Source organism: Tachysurus fulvidraco, chromosome 6 (genome assembly GCF_022655615.1).
Source record: "Tachysurus fulvidraco isolate hzauxx_2018 chromosome 6, HZAU_PFXX_2.0, whole genome shotgun sequence".
In the NCBI taxonomy this organism is placed as follows: domain Eukaryota; kingdom Metazoa; phylum Chordata; class Actinopteri; order Siluriformes; family Bagridae; genus Tachysurus; species Tachysurus fulvidraco.
This window is the reverse complement of record NC_062523.1, coordinates 24,447,493-24,461,422: the sequence shown is the minus strand read 5'-3', so window position 1 is coordinate 24,461,422 and position 13,930 is coordinate 24,447,493. Positions and strand designations below refer to the sequence as shown.

The 13,930-nt window shown below is 37.9% G+C and overlaps 3 protein-coding genes across 3 annotated transcripts; 2 read left to right on the top strand and 1 right to left on the bottom strand.

The window, feature by feature from the left end:
• The first annotated feature begins 144 nt into the window (after positions 1-144).
• tex30 (testis expressed 30) lies at positions 145-2,505 on the top strand. The gene is made up of 5 exons (XM_027143624.2): positions 145-373; positions 660-893; positions 968-1,019; positions 1,178-1,389; positions 2,032-2,505. The coding sequence occupies exons 1-5, from the start codon at positions 356-358 to the stop codon at positions 2,188-2,190; spliced, it is 675 nt and encodes a 224-aa protein (XP_026999425.2). The 5' UTR covers positions 145-355; the 3' UTR covers positions 2,191-2,505.
• A 451-nt stretch (positions 2,506-2,956) lies between these two features.
• nepro (nucleolus and neural progenitor protein) lies at positions 2,957-7,094 on the top strand. The gene is made up of 9 exons (XM_027143621.2): positions 2,957-3,117; positions 3,267-3,421; positions 3,623-3,711; positions 4,093-4,221; positions 5,082-5,159; positions 5,296-5,666; positions 5,750-5,802; positions 6,320-6,570; positions 6,663-7,094. Exons 1-9 carry the CDS (start codon positions 3,033-3,035, stop codon positions 7,051-7,053), a joined length of 1,602 nt encoding a protein of 533 aa, XP_026999422.2. The 5' UTR covers positions 2,957-3,032; the 3' UTR covers positions 7,054-7,094.
• A 953-nt stretch (positions 7,095-8,047) lies between these two features.
• Positions 8,048-12,980, bottom strand: slc10a2 (solute carrier family 10 member 2). The gene is made up of 6 exons (XM_027143623.2): positions 12,371-12,980; positions 10,911-11,029; positions 10,491-10,579; positions 10,214-10,389; positions 9,876-10,033; positions 8,048-9,228 (listed from the first exon to the last, which is right to left on the bottom strand). Exons 1-6 carry the CDS (start codon positions 12,748-12,750, stop codon positions 9,053-9,055), a joined length of 1,098 nt encoding a protein of 365 aa, XP_026999424.1. The 5' UTR covers positions 12,751-12,980; the 3' UTR covers positions 8,048-9,052.
• Between the last annotated feature and the right edge of the window lie 950 nt (positions 12,981-13,930).

Here is a 13,930-nt window from a genome sequence, read left to right as displayed (position 1 = left end):
AGTAAAATCGAGGCTAACACATGTATTTAGTGATTAATGTTACATGAGAAAAGGCTCTGCACTACACATCTACATCATAACCTAATAGCTTTATACGACTTGTAGATTAGACTGGATTTGATTTGGATTTACTAATGCTTTGACTCATTGTCCAAATTAGACCCAAACAATTAAACACACAAATTAGACCCAGCTCAGGGACCAAACTTAAAATAGTGCATTGTTTTTAATGCTTTTACTCAGACAGGTTTCAGCACGTGTATGATAAGGAGCATTGTTAGGTTATGTTAATGCTCTTTTATACCACAAGATGGCGATATAGAGCAGCAACATGGTGTCATATATATGAACGAAGATGGTGGCTTTCAGTGAGGTAGGAAATGTAGTGGGTATGTTATTGTTAACGTGTTGCAAGACTTTATGCAAGTTTATTCAATAAGTACAATGCATACAATTGAACATCAGTTGTTTAATTCACACTAATTGGATAAAATGGGTGCTTTGCCCATGATAAGCTTACTATTTTATTTTACTTTAATATGAACACTAGGTTCTTGATAGACTGGATTTATAACATTGCCAACACTTCCATGTTTTCACCCAGCTAATGCTAGTTAATTAGTTTCATCAGTTAGCTGTATAAATGTCTTATTTTTTAGGAAAAGGTGTCCATCCCATTTGGATCTAAAGTGCTAGGTGGTGCTTTGACGGTTCCTGAAACAGAATGTGTACAAACAGCTCTCATCCTTACACATGGAGCAGGTGGAGATATGAACCTGAAGTCATTAATGTCACTTGCACAAGCTTCTGCCACTTCTGGTTTGCTCTGCCTTCGATTCACATGCAAAAGCCTGAATCTGGTGCACAGAGTGAAGGCCTATGAAGCAGCTGTGGTAAGCACAGATAATGTTTCTCATTGCTTTCTTGCTCATGCATGATCTCACAAGCAGGTTTTTTGTTTTTACAGTCGTACTTGAAATCCCTTGATAAGTTTCCGCTGAGTAACATTTTTCTCGGGGGTAAGTGTACAATACTCAGCTCTACAGTCCACCATAAAGCATATGTTATCTAATCAAACATCATGTGTTCATCTGGGCTTCTGAAAGAATCTGGTAATGCAATATAATCCTCACAACAAAATGCTTCAAGGTTTTTTGGATTATTGTTTATGTTCCAGGACGTTCGATGGGAGCTCGAGCTGCTGTGAGTCTTGGCAGACGAATGTGTGTCGAGGAAGATGTTAATATCCGAGGTCTCTTGTGTGTGTCTTTTCCTCTACATCCTCCTGGACAAACACATACTCATGTAAAACGTAGTGAGGACCTGAGAGGACTTTCCTACATTCCTGTACTCTTTGTATCAGGGACTGCAGACAACATGTGTGAAAGGGTGAGTTTGGTTCCTGGAAATGTACTTTTTGATCCAGTGCTAGTCTACTGCCAGATTTTATGAACTATAGTATTAAATAAGGGAAAATTACAATAAGAGCACTCTAAATATTAAGGAAGAAGCCAACATCTTAGATTTTAATTTACGTTTGAAAGAAAATGAATCAGAGTCGACCTTAAACAATGAGAACTTAACAGTTCCATCGTAAGATGATTGCACAACCGAATGCAAGTACTGAATGCTGATGTGTATCTCAGAGTACTGAATGTGCTCTTCTGTATAGTTCTGGCCACAAAGGATCAGTAATTAGGCGGTTGAAGACCTACTTATTCAGGAAACACTTCAACTAGCACTTCTTGTATCATTGTAGCTTTCAACAATGTTTTAAACTCATGGTATCTTAAGTATGTAACCTAGTGAGCCAGCATTAATGTATCCAGAGATTTAAGCACTTATGTATGTCACTCTGGATAAGGGCTTCTAACAAATGCAAATTATGAGTAAATGTAATTATGAGTCATTGTTAATGTTTGTCAGAGGTAATGTTAGCCCAGAGCTACTTTTGTACCAACTTGGTTAGTCAAAGCCGGTGTCAAACTTTTGAATATTGATCATTTTAAAGAGCATGAACTTCCTCTTCAGCTACTTCTGGAACGTGTTGTGGAGCAGATGGAAAGCCCAAGCTCTGTGCATTGGGTGGAGGGAGCCAATCATGGACTGGCAGTGAAGGGGAGAACTGAGGAGTCTGTTCTAGATGAGGTCAACTCACACATCATCACATGGATACTTAAACATGTCTGAAGATAGATGCTACACTGACATGGCTGTCTGATTTTTTTCTATGCTGCAAACCCAATACCAGAGGTTGTTGTGTTATGTTATATATACTGTATATTGTGTGTGTGTGTGTGTGTGTGTGTGTGTGAGAGAGAGAGAGAGAGAGAGAGAGAGAGAGAGAGAGAGAGAGAGAGAGAGAGAGAGAGAGAGAAGAGAAAATAACACTGTTTTGTGTAAATAAAAGAATCTTAAATATGATGGTGTGCTTGTGATTAGAACTGCTGAAGATACTAAATAAATGTGTTCGGTCAACCCTGGATTCATGAGAATAGGCAAAATTCCTAGAAGGTTTCTTTCGACTGTAGACGTCCTTGATAGGGACGACAGGCTCTAGCAAATACCTGGTCTATGTACCTGGTCTGTTATGGTCCCTTTCAATTCATTTGAATTTTATAACACATTCATAAACCAACTCGATTTCCATTCTCAGATGGGACAGTGGTTAAAGCAGTTCATGCCAGTTGTGTATAGCACTCCATAGGCTATAGTTAGTAACTTTATATTGGCAAAGTAAACCATTAGTTGTATAGAAATGTATAGAAACTATAGAAATAATAGTGGGTTTTTTCTTTGTATTTCCAGGCACAATAAACCTGGTATGTTTATCACTGCACAGATTTTTATTTTACTTTAGTACAATGTATGATTTATTATGGTAGAATTTAAACAGTAATAGTAGTTCAAAATAGTTATTCCCTCTTTAAGGGTGAAAAGAGGGATGTGGCAACCCGTGATTTCGGAAGCGGGATCTGGCAACCCGTCGAGAAGCGTTTAAGCGTTCTAGTTCCTGGTCGCCTTTAAACAACATGGCGGTTGAACCTTGGAATAAAATAAACATTCCTTGTCCAGGAGCTGCTGCTGTTTGTCGAATTATTTTTAACACAAGAACAGGTAACAAATAAGAACATTATGTATTAGTGAACGTGGTGTACGGATTTTTTTTTTTTTTTTTTTTGCGAATGGTTAACGGTAGTTTTGGTGTTTATTTACGTGTCCCGTGATGTGCTAGTTGACTTATTAACGTGTTGTTTACGTTTCAGCCGCTGTAACAGAAGCTGTGGTGAACCGGTGTGAAAACGTGCTGATGCTGCTGGACAGCCACGTGCTGCTCACAGAGACCCACGTGCTCCATGAGCTACTGTATGTGCTGCATAACAGCTTCAGACAACACAAACCTTTCAGGACAATCAAACAGGTCTACTTTGTTATTGTGTTTATAAAGATTTTATATTTATTCCCTTTGTTTGACGTTTTCCCTTCTCTTAACACTCCTGATGAAACTGATCAGCTTTTTTTTTTTTGGCTCTCAGGGTCTCAGTTGAAATGGATGTGTTGGAGCAATAAACCACTTAACGTTTGGGGAATTACATGTTGATTGCTTTTGTGTACACTGCAGGTTCAGCAATGCATTAACCGACTAAAGGAAATTAAATTAAAGGGAGCCTTGCAAGAGCTGCAGGAGCTCTGCCCAAATCAAATCCAGAGGTAAAACAATGAAATGTGAGACTGCATGAGAGACAGAAGAAAAACATATTGACCATGACTTAGACCAGCGGTGTCTAATCTTATCCACAAAGGGCCGGTGTGGGTGCAGGTTTTCATTCCAACCCAGCAGAAGTCACACCTGATTCCACCTGTTTAATCGGTTGTTCTTGGCTTTTAGTAGTCTCTGGTGTGGATATGCTTGGTTGGAATTTAGACCATCCCAATACTATCTGTATTGACAGGATGGCCCTTGATGATGATGTTCATATTATTAAGGGCAGGCTTTTATCTCTGTTAGGGGAGATCAAATTCCTTATGTGGACAGTTGTGTTTTCCAATAATTTCCTCACAGCTAATAGACCTGATGTGTTCTCCATGCAGGAATGTTGGAGTTGATGCAGGATATTGTGACGTCCCTAGTCAGCCCAAGCTGGAATGGTTTTGTCTCAAACTATTGGGAGCTTCTAACCTTATGTGCAGAACTTTGGACCAGTGCACCAAAGCCTTCTCGTATCCTTCACTGCCTACGGGCAGATAACTTTAGTAATATACAGCCCGAATACCGCTATGCATGGGTATAGACTTTATATAAATATATTATTCTTTTTTCAATTGTTAAATCCTGTTTTATTTTAGAGGAAACCCTACTGATGCATGTGTAAAATAATGTATATATATAATATATAAGTTGCAAATAAGAATCTCCTTACAGTTTAGCTATATCACTAAATATACCTTTTGCATATGATTTTTAATCTGTTTATTAGGCTTAAATTGCATTAATTGATCAAACATTTGTGGACATCTTACCATCTCACTCGTATGTGGGTCTTACACAACATTTGATCTATTTATAACGGATTTCCATGTATTCTGTGGCGTTACAAATTTTCCCTCGGTAGAACTAAGAGGCCCAAATCTGTTCCAGCATGACTACACATCTTTGCACAATCAAGGTTCATAAAGGCATACTTTACCCAGTTTGGAGTGAAAGAACTCATTTGACCGGCACAGATCCCTGACCTCATTCATTTGTATTTACTGGACCACTAACTTCGTCCCAAGCTTCTTCACGCAACATCAGTGAATGATCTTGCAGCTGAACGAACACAAATTCCCATGGCTACTCTCCAGAATCTATTGTAAAACCTTCTCACAAGAGTGGAGGTCATTAAAACAACAAATAGGGACTATATTCAAAATGGATGTTCAACAAGCACATATAGGTGTGATAGTCAGGTGTCCACATACCTTTGGCCACTTAGCTCACTAAGCTCACTACACAAGTGCCTGTAAATGAGTTAAAGCCCTGAATAATCAGAATCGAGACAGCACTGAGTTATAAAAGGCCTTAACTTGCTCTGTAACAGATTGGTACGGCAGCATATTTATTTGACTGAGTTCATCGTGCTGAACCTGGTGCTGGCGAGCATGCTTAGTCGATTATGGTGAGTTTAGAGGATCGTGTCAGTTTGTAAAGATGCTTACAAGAAGTTGTTGATGTACTAATACATGTTAATGATCAGTTCATAAAGCAGACTGCAGGTCAACTGTTTATGCTTTTTAAATTCTTTACATGTGCAGGGTATTTTTCAGAGGCGTATTGAGAACTCTGGTGCCCATGTATCAATGCATCATGGATCTGCTCCACGTGGTAGAGCAGTGTCGACCCATGGCCTTCCTCACAGACTTCACCCTGCCTGGTGACCTGGCAGCATTTCTGGGTCCTTCTTACACTGACCTGCTGAAGGACAGTAGTGCAGTTGAGCCCTTTGGGATGAAGAAAACCCCCAAACCTTCTCTTCTTGACAGACTTTTTGAGGAGGGAAGTGACAAACAGGTGGAAAAGGGGGATGAAGAAGAGAGGCAGATGATGCAGCTGGTAGCCAGTGAGGAAATGACATCTAATATGGATCTGGGGAGGTCTATATTACGTCACGGTCCTCCTTGCTTTCGTAAGTCATATTCCTTTATGAATTGTCTGCTGGCTTTTATTTCACATTATTTATTGTTTTTTTTTTTCTTTCTTCTTCTGTAGGATCTACCTCAAATTTGGACATTAAGACAATGCTGCAGCAAACCTCCAAACAGGTTATTAGACTGATTTTAACTTCTTATAACTATAGATTAAAGATGGATTAGAATAGATTGATTGCCGTTACTGCAGCACTACAAAGGCTCCCTGCTTTGTGAAATGTTCTTCATATGTAGACTATTGCTTTAGCTGGATTTGATTGTTGACCATTTCAAATGATCCAAGACACTAGAATCAGGTTTATTGGCCAAGTGTGTTGACACACATGAGGAATTTGGTTCCAGCTGTTTGTGACTCTCAGAAGTACAGACATAAATAACACTGTACTATACAAGACAATGCAGATGTGATGCAATATAGACAGTATGAGTATTAAATATGAATACAGAATAAATGACTGATCAGAATAAGTATGTATGTATGTATGTATATATGTAAATATATCGATAAGTCCTTTTTTCAAAGCTGTTTAATGTTTAATGTTCCATGGCCAAAGAATTAGTGTATTAAGTGATTCGGGAAAACATTTGGAAAACTGATTTCTGGTTTGTGTTTGAATGTGGCTCCTGTCAGTGTACAGCTGAAGTGTTCATTAAGAAGGCATCTCCAGGACAACCAAGTACTTCCAGCTTAGCTGTACTCGAACAGAAGAGGATGTTCTTGAAAAAGCTGAAGACAGCATCCTCCATTACAGACATGGCTGCGCATCTTAAAGAGATGATAGGCTGGTGTAGGAGGAGCAAGCTGTATCATGAACGCTGCTATCTTGCCTTCACACTCATCAGGTGCCAAAGAATAAAGGCTTTGGAGAGTGAGGGAATCAGGTATTTGTGCAGAACACCTTTTATTATGTGTATATATTTATTGCATTCATGAGTTTTATCAATGTCTTGTTCTGTTTTGTTTTCATATCCAGTGTGCAGAAGAAACTCAGGAGGCTTAAGGTTAAGGTTTCCCATGTCATGCTTAAAGGAACTTCCTTGGCAAGACATTCGCTTTTTCTTCAGCGGAGGACAAAATGCTACTTCAGGACACGTTTTACTACACTTTTTGGACTTTATGGAAGTGTGAGAAACCGAATTAGTAAAGTCACAAAGCGCTCTCAAATAGCCAAAGACCTTTTTAATGTGAAATCATCACATAACAAGAACCAAAAAGTTCCACCTTTACACAAAGATATGATGTCACGACGCGATGTTGTATTCAATCAAAAAGAGATCCAAATGGAGCCCGAGACCAGTTCACTGAAATCTAGCAGCAGGCATAATAATGAGATTGATGACATTTTTGCATCCTTTGGCTTATAGTGTTTTTGATATGATGTACAATTAAACCAATAGTATTGAAACTTTTTATAGTATATTTGTGTTTGACAGACCTGCAGTTGGTAAGAATTTGTCTTTTTCTGCAAACCTTATAGGTAAATGATCTTGATTTGAGGGTTTTGAAGTGTTTTCAGAATCCTCTCTAAAGGATGATACAAGTCACAGTGTAATCTTTCTATGTAATCTTTCTAAATAGTGGTTAATTTAGACCATCCCAAGCAACACATGGCTCTTAGATTGCCACTCAGACTGCACCAAACAGCAAGTTTTATTCAATTCAATTTATTTGTATGGCGCTTTTAACAATTTCCCGTTGTCTCAAAGCAGCTTTACAGAAGTATGGAAACAGAAAAGAGAGAAAAATAAATGGTGTCTAATCAAATAAACAAGCTACAAGTTTATTTGCAACTTTGAATAGTTTCTGAGAACAGGAAGGGCATCTAGTCTTCCTTCTCTAAAGAGTGGGGTTAAAAAACAGTGCTTTGACTCTTTAATTGGTGCTTGCAGCTAACTATATATTTGATATTATTAAACCGAAAAAATTCTAGGATGGGTTTTTGATTTCATCCCTTCTCAAGGCCGCAAAAATAAATAGACATCAAATAAAAAAAATGCAATTTACTTCCATAGTACAAATTCTAAAGGGACCAGTTTGAATGTGTCCTAAATGGAAATAATTCCTCTTAACTATCTTTAAGTTTGTCTGTCGGTGAAATATTTCAGATGATTCTTTGATCCATGCTACAAAAATAAGCCTTTAAAGTAGAGTTATTTCTTCCAAAATGTTATTATATTAAAAACATAATGACTGACGGACATGTGTAGCCCTGGAAAGCTCTTGCTTGGATCTGTGAAAAGCACCCATGAATAAAAAGATCTTTCAAAGAGTATCAAAAAATTAGCACAATGAGAAAAATCAAAGACGTGTTGGCAAGTGTGGTCCATTGTGAGATACATGACCTTTGTGATGTCCATGCAGTGAGCTACGCATCATCTTTATTATCATAAAACATACATTTTCCTACCAGGCAGGTTTCTGCAGGAGAAAAAAACCCAAATCCTTGTTGAATTGTTAAATTACTGTTTAGGTCTTGGCATCCAGTAAAGAGCTAATGAGCAATCTGTCATAAACACTCTTCTGTTTGTTCATGATCAGTTTTTTAGACTTGCTTTTACAAGAAAACACTCCAATACAGCAAATATGTTGCTTCCTCTCTATCATATTTCAGATTGGAAAGTATACACTGTAATTTGAGCATTAATTTCCTGTTTCCTTTCAAAATTCATGCACAGGTTTGTATTATGTTAGTAAAAATATGCCACAAATGATCACCATGAATACACATCCTGTTACGTATCCTGTGTTTCTTTTAACCCCCAAGAAACTCGACTGATATATAATCACATAGATATATATATATTTACATCTGTGTAATGAGAATCTAATGTAAAATAAACATCGATAAAGTTTGTGCCCACAAGATTTAGTCTGTGCCTATTCCTTTAAGAAAAAACAACCAGTAAGTCACCTTAGTGCTCAGTGTGTCTGTATAAATCAGTACATGATCATTTAGAAATGCATTGTTTTTGTTTTTTACTAGAGTTAGTTGAAAAAGTGAAAAGAGTAAATGTTGAGCAGTGAGGCTGTTAAGATATGTGATTCAGTTATAAGAATAATGTGCAGAATCGATATGCACTGATCTAGTACTGATGTTCTGAAATGCACATTATTCATAAAGCTATATAATAAATGCTGTAAGGGAACCCTTTGTACTGACACACTCGGGTATTACACTTTGGTTTTCCATCCAGCCTTCCATCATGCTACAAAGCTACAAATGTCCAGAGACACGTGAACAGTAATAAATAACATGTCTGAACAGGGAGCTCATTCCAGCGGCCAGGGGCAAAACAGTTCTGTCAGTAAATACCCTTCTGCCAGCAGAAGGCAGTCCATATGGAGATACAGCCTGATGCCAGCTCACAGCTGAGTGACTGTTCCCTTGCCTTCAGTGTTTCCATTTTCATCACTCTGGAATCCTCCATTTTCCAAAGCATGCTTGTCTTTATAAGAGACAGTGTCAGCAGATCTATCAGCCTTCTCGCTGTCTTCCTCAGTCAATTTTCCTTTAAATTTCTTCTTGTATAGCTGGTAACCTGAAACACGAGACATCACAGAGCTATCAACTTGAACAAGACATGTATAGAATTCTCCCAATTTATGAGTGACTTTCAGGTTTAGCGTGTGTCTATGAGATACTTTTCTTAATTGTGGTAATAGCATAAAAGGATAGATATGTAATATGAGGAAATTTCTTGATTTAATTATGTGGCAAGGTAGGAAATGTATTGTACTAATGCTCACAGAAATAATAATATTGCTTCTTGCCTCCTTTTTAATTTTTTGTTCCAATGTTTAGATCCATGATTTATATATAATAATAGTCTAACACAGGGTACTGTAGGTTTTTAGGTTAAATAAATAAACTACCAAAACCTTCTTTGTCTAAGTTTAATTCACACAGAAACAATTTAGTTTAGCCAATCCACCTACTGGCAGGTTTTTTAAGGAGGAGAGAGAACCCAAAAACAAACCCATCATGAACAAAACAGGGACCCTGAAGCAGCAAGACTGCTCTCACTACCTATCTAGCTCATATCAACATTTCAGTAAGATATATAAAATCTAACCAAAAGTTCAATACTGAGACAAATAAACCCCAAGTGATCCCAGTTCCACCTTTATCCCTTCTATTTTATCCAGTTTCTTTTTTATTCTGTACAGCTTTGTTGTGATGACTTACCTCCAATTGCCAGCATGGCCACAACAAGCTGGAAGATGCTGTAGATTAAGGGGAAGGCGAACATGACCTCCAGTTCGTCAGGACTGAAGGACAACTGAACAATTGTGCTGCACAGCTGTGAGTTCTGGAAGCCTGTCTCTAGCGCAATAGTGCGACACCTGGAATAACACGTGAACTAAATAACCGATGTCATATTTTTTAGAACCACCTGTTAAACACCTATTAAATAGCCAGTTCATGAGATAAGCATTTAATCCTTCCTGTGAAGTTTTACAGTGGCTCAAAAGCAGCAATAAACGAAGAACCAAAGAAATATGAAGGATTTGCTTTCACCATACCTGTACCAGGGCTGTCCTACAAATCGAGCCAGCAGAAAGCCCAGGCCAAAGCCGACGAGCGGGTAGATTGAACCGATTATCCATAGAGAAGGAGCGATTGTCCATGAGGACTGATACAGCACACCACCCACCACAGCAATGATGATAATCAAAAGGATGCCCACTATAGAGCCAAACTACAAGGTAAATATATAAATAAATAATGTTATCAGTGAACAGATATCAGAAATGTAATTGTGGGAGCAATAAAAAAAAATCACTGCTTATCAATATTCACCTTCAGGATCTTTTTTGCCGCCTTGGGCCAGCGGTGTTTGACAAAGATTCCCAAAGTCACAGGTATGATCAGACACACCAGTGTAATGCCTAGAATGAAACATGAACATAAAAAACATCTAGTATGATATGACCGTGATAGATAGATAGATAGATAGATAGATAGATAGATAGATAGATAGATAGATAGATAGATAGATAGATAGATAGATAGATAGATAGATCAAGATCTGAATTCATTTGAAAAGCAAATTTTCAAGTCACTTTTTTTATTTGTTGAATATAATAAAATAACGGAATTCCCACAATTTTCAGTATTTCTCTGTGTAAGTATGTGGACCTATACATTAAAAGCCTGATCTTATTGATGTTTAAAGTTAATCAAATACTGAATTATGTAAGAGTCACATCAGTGTCTCACCTATGCTGTCATAAGGAATCTGGATGGTATCAGCTGAGATCCAGACTGAAGTGTAAATGAGCAGACAAAGTGGCATCATCCCCAGCGCCAGGATGGATGAACATGTTGTCATGCTGATACTGTAGGTAGGATGTCAAAATCACACAGAAGAATTTGAGAATTAAAAGATCACCTAAGAATATTGCGTGTTACAGTACATGTTAGTTTAGACCGTGAACAGTAGTAGAGGAGAACACTATTGCAAATGACAGTTAACAGTTACTGTTGGTGTGGAATAAATTGTTATATGACATTACATAACTGTTAGTGAGTAAAAATTCCATTTCTGACAAGGTCACGGAAACATATCGATACGATTAAGAGAGATTTGTTTATGTGCCTTTTAACATATACACAATATAACTAGAATATGGCTAGTTTATAGACACCTGACTATTACACTGGGTGGTTGCTGAACATCTCGTTCCAGTTTTATTTTCTCTTTGCAGTTAGAATAAGCTCCATTCTTCTGGGAAGGCTTTCTACTAGATGTTGGAGCGTGGTTGAGGGTATTTGTGAACTTTTAGCTACAAGAGCATTATTGAGATCAGATACTAATGTCAGGTGGGGAGGTCTGGGGTTCAGTGATCCAGTTCATCTCAGAGGTTTTCAGTGGGAGTGAGGTCACTGAAGTTCCTCCACTACAACCCTAACACACCATGGCTTAGCTCATGGAGCTCCCTTTGTGCACGGGGGTATTGTCATGCCAAAACAGATGTGGGCCTCTTAGACCCAATTACAGGAAATACTACAGCATACAAAGAAATAATATACAATTGTGGGCTTCCAACTTTGTTGTACCAGTTTGGGGAAAAAACTAATTTGGGTGTAATGTTCAGTTGTCCACAAATCTATAGCCATGTACTGTGGTGTGTTCTATTAAGTCAAAAACTCTGATTTGAGAGAAGTAATTGATTTCTCTGTATGGTTAAACTTTCTCCAGTGTCAAGCACAGTGTCATCACATTTTAACAGTCAGAAGTAAAACTGTAACCTTTCTCAAAACGGCTTTGTGCTTTTAATTTTCTCTGTAACATTACAAGTTGTATTTATTATTCGTATTAACGTCAAGTGAGATAAACGCAAGTGATGAGAGAATAGAGGTTTTATCTGATTTCACACGATAACAGAAACTTGTTTGGTGGATTTTCAACAATATTACATGTACACAGGTAAAAGGTAACAATTCGTTAGCGTTTGCAAATTTCTGTCATGCAGGAGGAAAAAACCCTTTGTTTGTGCTGTTAAAGGAAAAGAATCAGCTTCATCTCATGCTATAATTACATCACCCTGTCATTGTTAAATTTCCTATAGCAGTTATATTCCTTATGTAGTTAAGATGGAACAATTTAAGCTAATTCAGTATCTGTGGCAATAATAATAATGATCATTGTTGCAAGTAGTAAAGCCTGGTGCTCTCACCTGAGATCCATGTCTCCATCCAGCCAGTAGGTCATGACATTGGAGTTGGTGCCTCCAGGACAGCAGCCCATGATTAAGATGACCACAGCCTGTACAGGAAGCACATTGAAGGCTAGCGAGAAGGCGAATGCAGTAAAGGGCATGATACCAAACTGGCAGAGAAAGCCAATGAAGATCCCCCATGGCCGGCGGATATGTGCCCAGAGCTTGTGCACTTCTACCGTGCAGCCCATGGAAAACATGACAATGGCTAACATGGCAGTGAGCACTGAGCTTAAGACAGTGCTCAGGAGTAAGTTAAAGTCACTTTCTGGCACCAGGCAAGATGTGCCAGAGCACACGGTAGCACTGACATTGCAAGTTGCTAGAGTTGTGGACATGATAAATCCAGTCTTAGCAGTGCCAGAAATGAATAAATATGAAAAATTAAAATAAGGCAAAAGGTTGTAGATTCCAAAAATGATGTGTTAAGAAGAAGAAATGGATGATTTTGGAAAGGGTCCTGCTGATCTTTGAGTTTTTGCTCTTTTTTTCTCAACCGTCCCTTCCCTCCTGCTGCCTGACACTAGAGTGACACAAGGTGTACAGGGCACTCTTAATGACTTAGTGCCCTTTAAAACCTGTCTAGAACACATAAAAATGAGCAAAGCCATGAAAAATTAACTTGTGCCAAATGTTTTTATGGGGTCATTGTCCAAATACACTTATAAAAGAAAGCCCGTATAAAAGCGGGTAAAAAATGTAATTGTTCAATTTTACAGACAATAAATGCACCACCTCATTCTTTTATAACATTATGGCATATAAATTTTTATGGTCCCTTTCAAAGGCCCACATACCACCGCTACCGTCATCATCATCATCACTGCTTACTGGGAAGGAACGTGCCTTCTTTGAGACACATGAGACGTGCGTCAGAGTGGATTGATGACAGTAAAAGAAAAGGGCATATGTTGTAAAACTCACCTGAGGCTGGATTACAGATATGGGAATGAGAATTACTTAGCATGCCTCACAGTCTTTAACACACACATACATTGGGCCTAAAGTTAAAGTTTAAAAACCTAGTAGCTGAAAATGAGCAAAACCAATATTTGAAAAATAAACATTGTGTGTATAAATAAAATTTCATATAATTATACAAATAGTTTCGATGTTAACTTAGTAATGTTGTTTAGTATTTAAAAGCATTGTTGCCCACTTACACACAGGATTTGCTTTGTCAGCATTTGTGCGTTCATCTTTTTTTTTTCTGCATGTATATATTTACTGAAGCTTATGGTTCACACAGCAGTCATGCCAATGTCAGTAGACTGAATGACATGAGTATATGCATTATAACTCTGAGAGCACCCATTTTTATTAGAGGTACACACACAGCTAGTCATGTAAATAGTCATGGGGGAAAATTTGCAAATAAATTAGGAGCAAGTAAATACTTCTTATTTTAGAAGAATGCTTGTTCTGGATTGGTTTAGGTCAAATATATGTACTGAATAAAAGTAACGAAAGAGTTTGGTGGCCATCAATGCTTAGGTATAGTTAAAATATATTCAGGAG

Excerpts from the sequence above, each read along its gene's own strand:
- tex30 (XM_027143624.2), top strand. Across the intron at positions 894-967 it reads AGGCCTATGAAGCAGCTGTG|TCGTACTTGAAATCCCTTGA; the intron begins GTAAGCACAGAT and ends TTGTTTTTACAG. Across the intron at positions 1,390-2,031 it reads CAGACAACATGTGTGAAAGG|CTACTTCTGGAACGTGTTGT; the intron begins GTGAGTTTGGTT and ends CTTCCTCTTCAG.
- slc10a2 (XM_027143623.2), bottom strand. The coding sequence starts at position 12,750 with ATGTCCACAACTCTAGCAACTTGCAATGTCAGTGCTACCGTGTGCTCT. Across the intron at positions 10,580-10,910 it reads GATTCCTTATGACAGCATAG|GCATTACACTGGTGTGTCTG; the intron begins GTGAGACACTGA and ends GTTTCATTCTAG. Across the intron at positions 9,229-9,875 it reads GGCCATGCTGGCAATTGGAG|GTTACCAGCTATACAAGAAG; the intron begins GTAAGTCATCAC and ends CTCGTGTTTCAG.
- nepro (XM_027143621.2), top strand. The coding sequence starts at position 3,033 with ATGGCGGTTGAACCTTGGAATAAAATAAACATTCCTTGTCCAGGAGCT. Across the intron at positions 3,118-3,266 it reads TATTTTTAACACAAGAACAG|CCGCTGTAACAGAAGCTGTG; the intron begins GTAACAAATAAG and ends TTTACGTTTCAG. Across the intron at positions 5,160-5,295 it reads AGCATGCTTAGTCGATTATG|GGTATTTTTCAGAGGCGTAT; the intron begins GTGAGTTTAGAG and ends TTACATGTGCAG.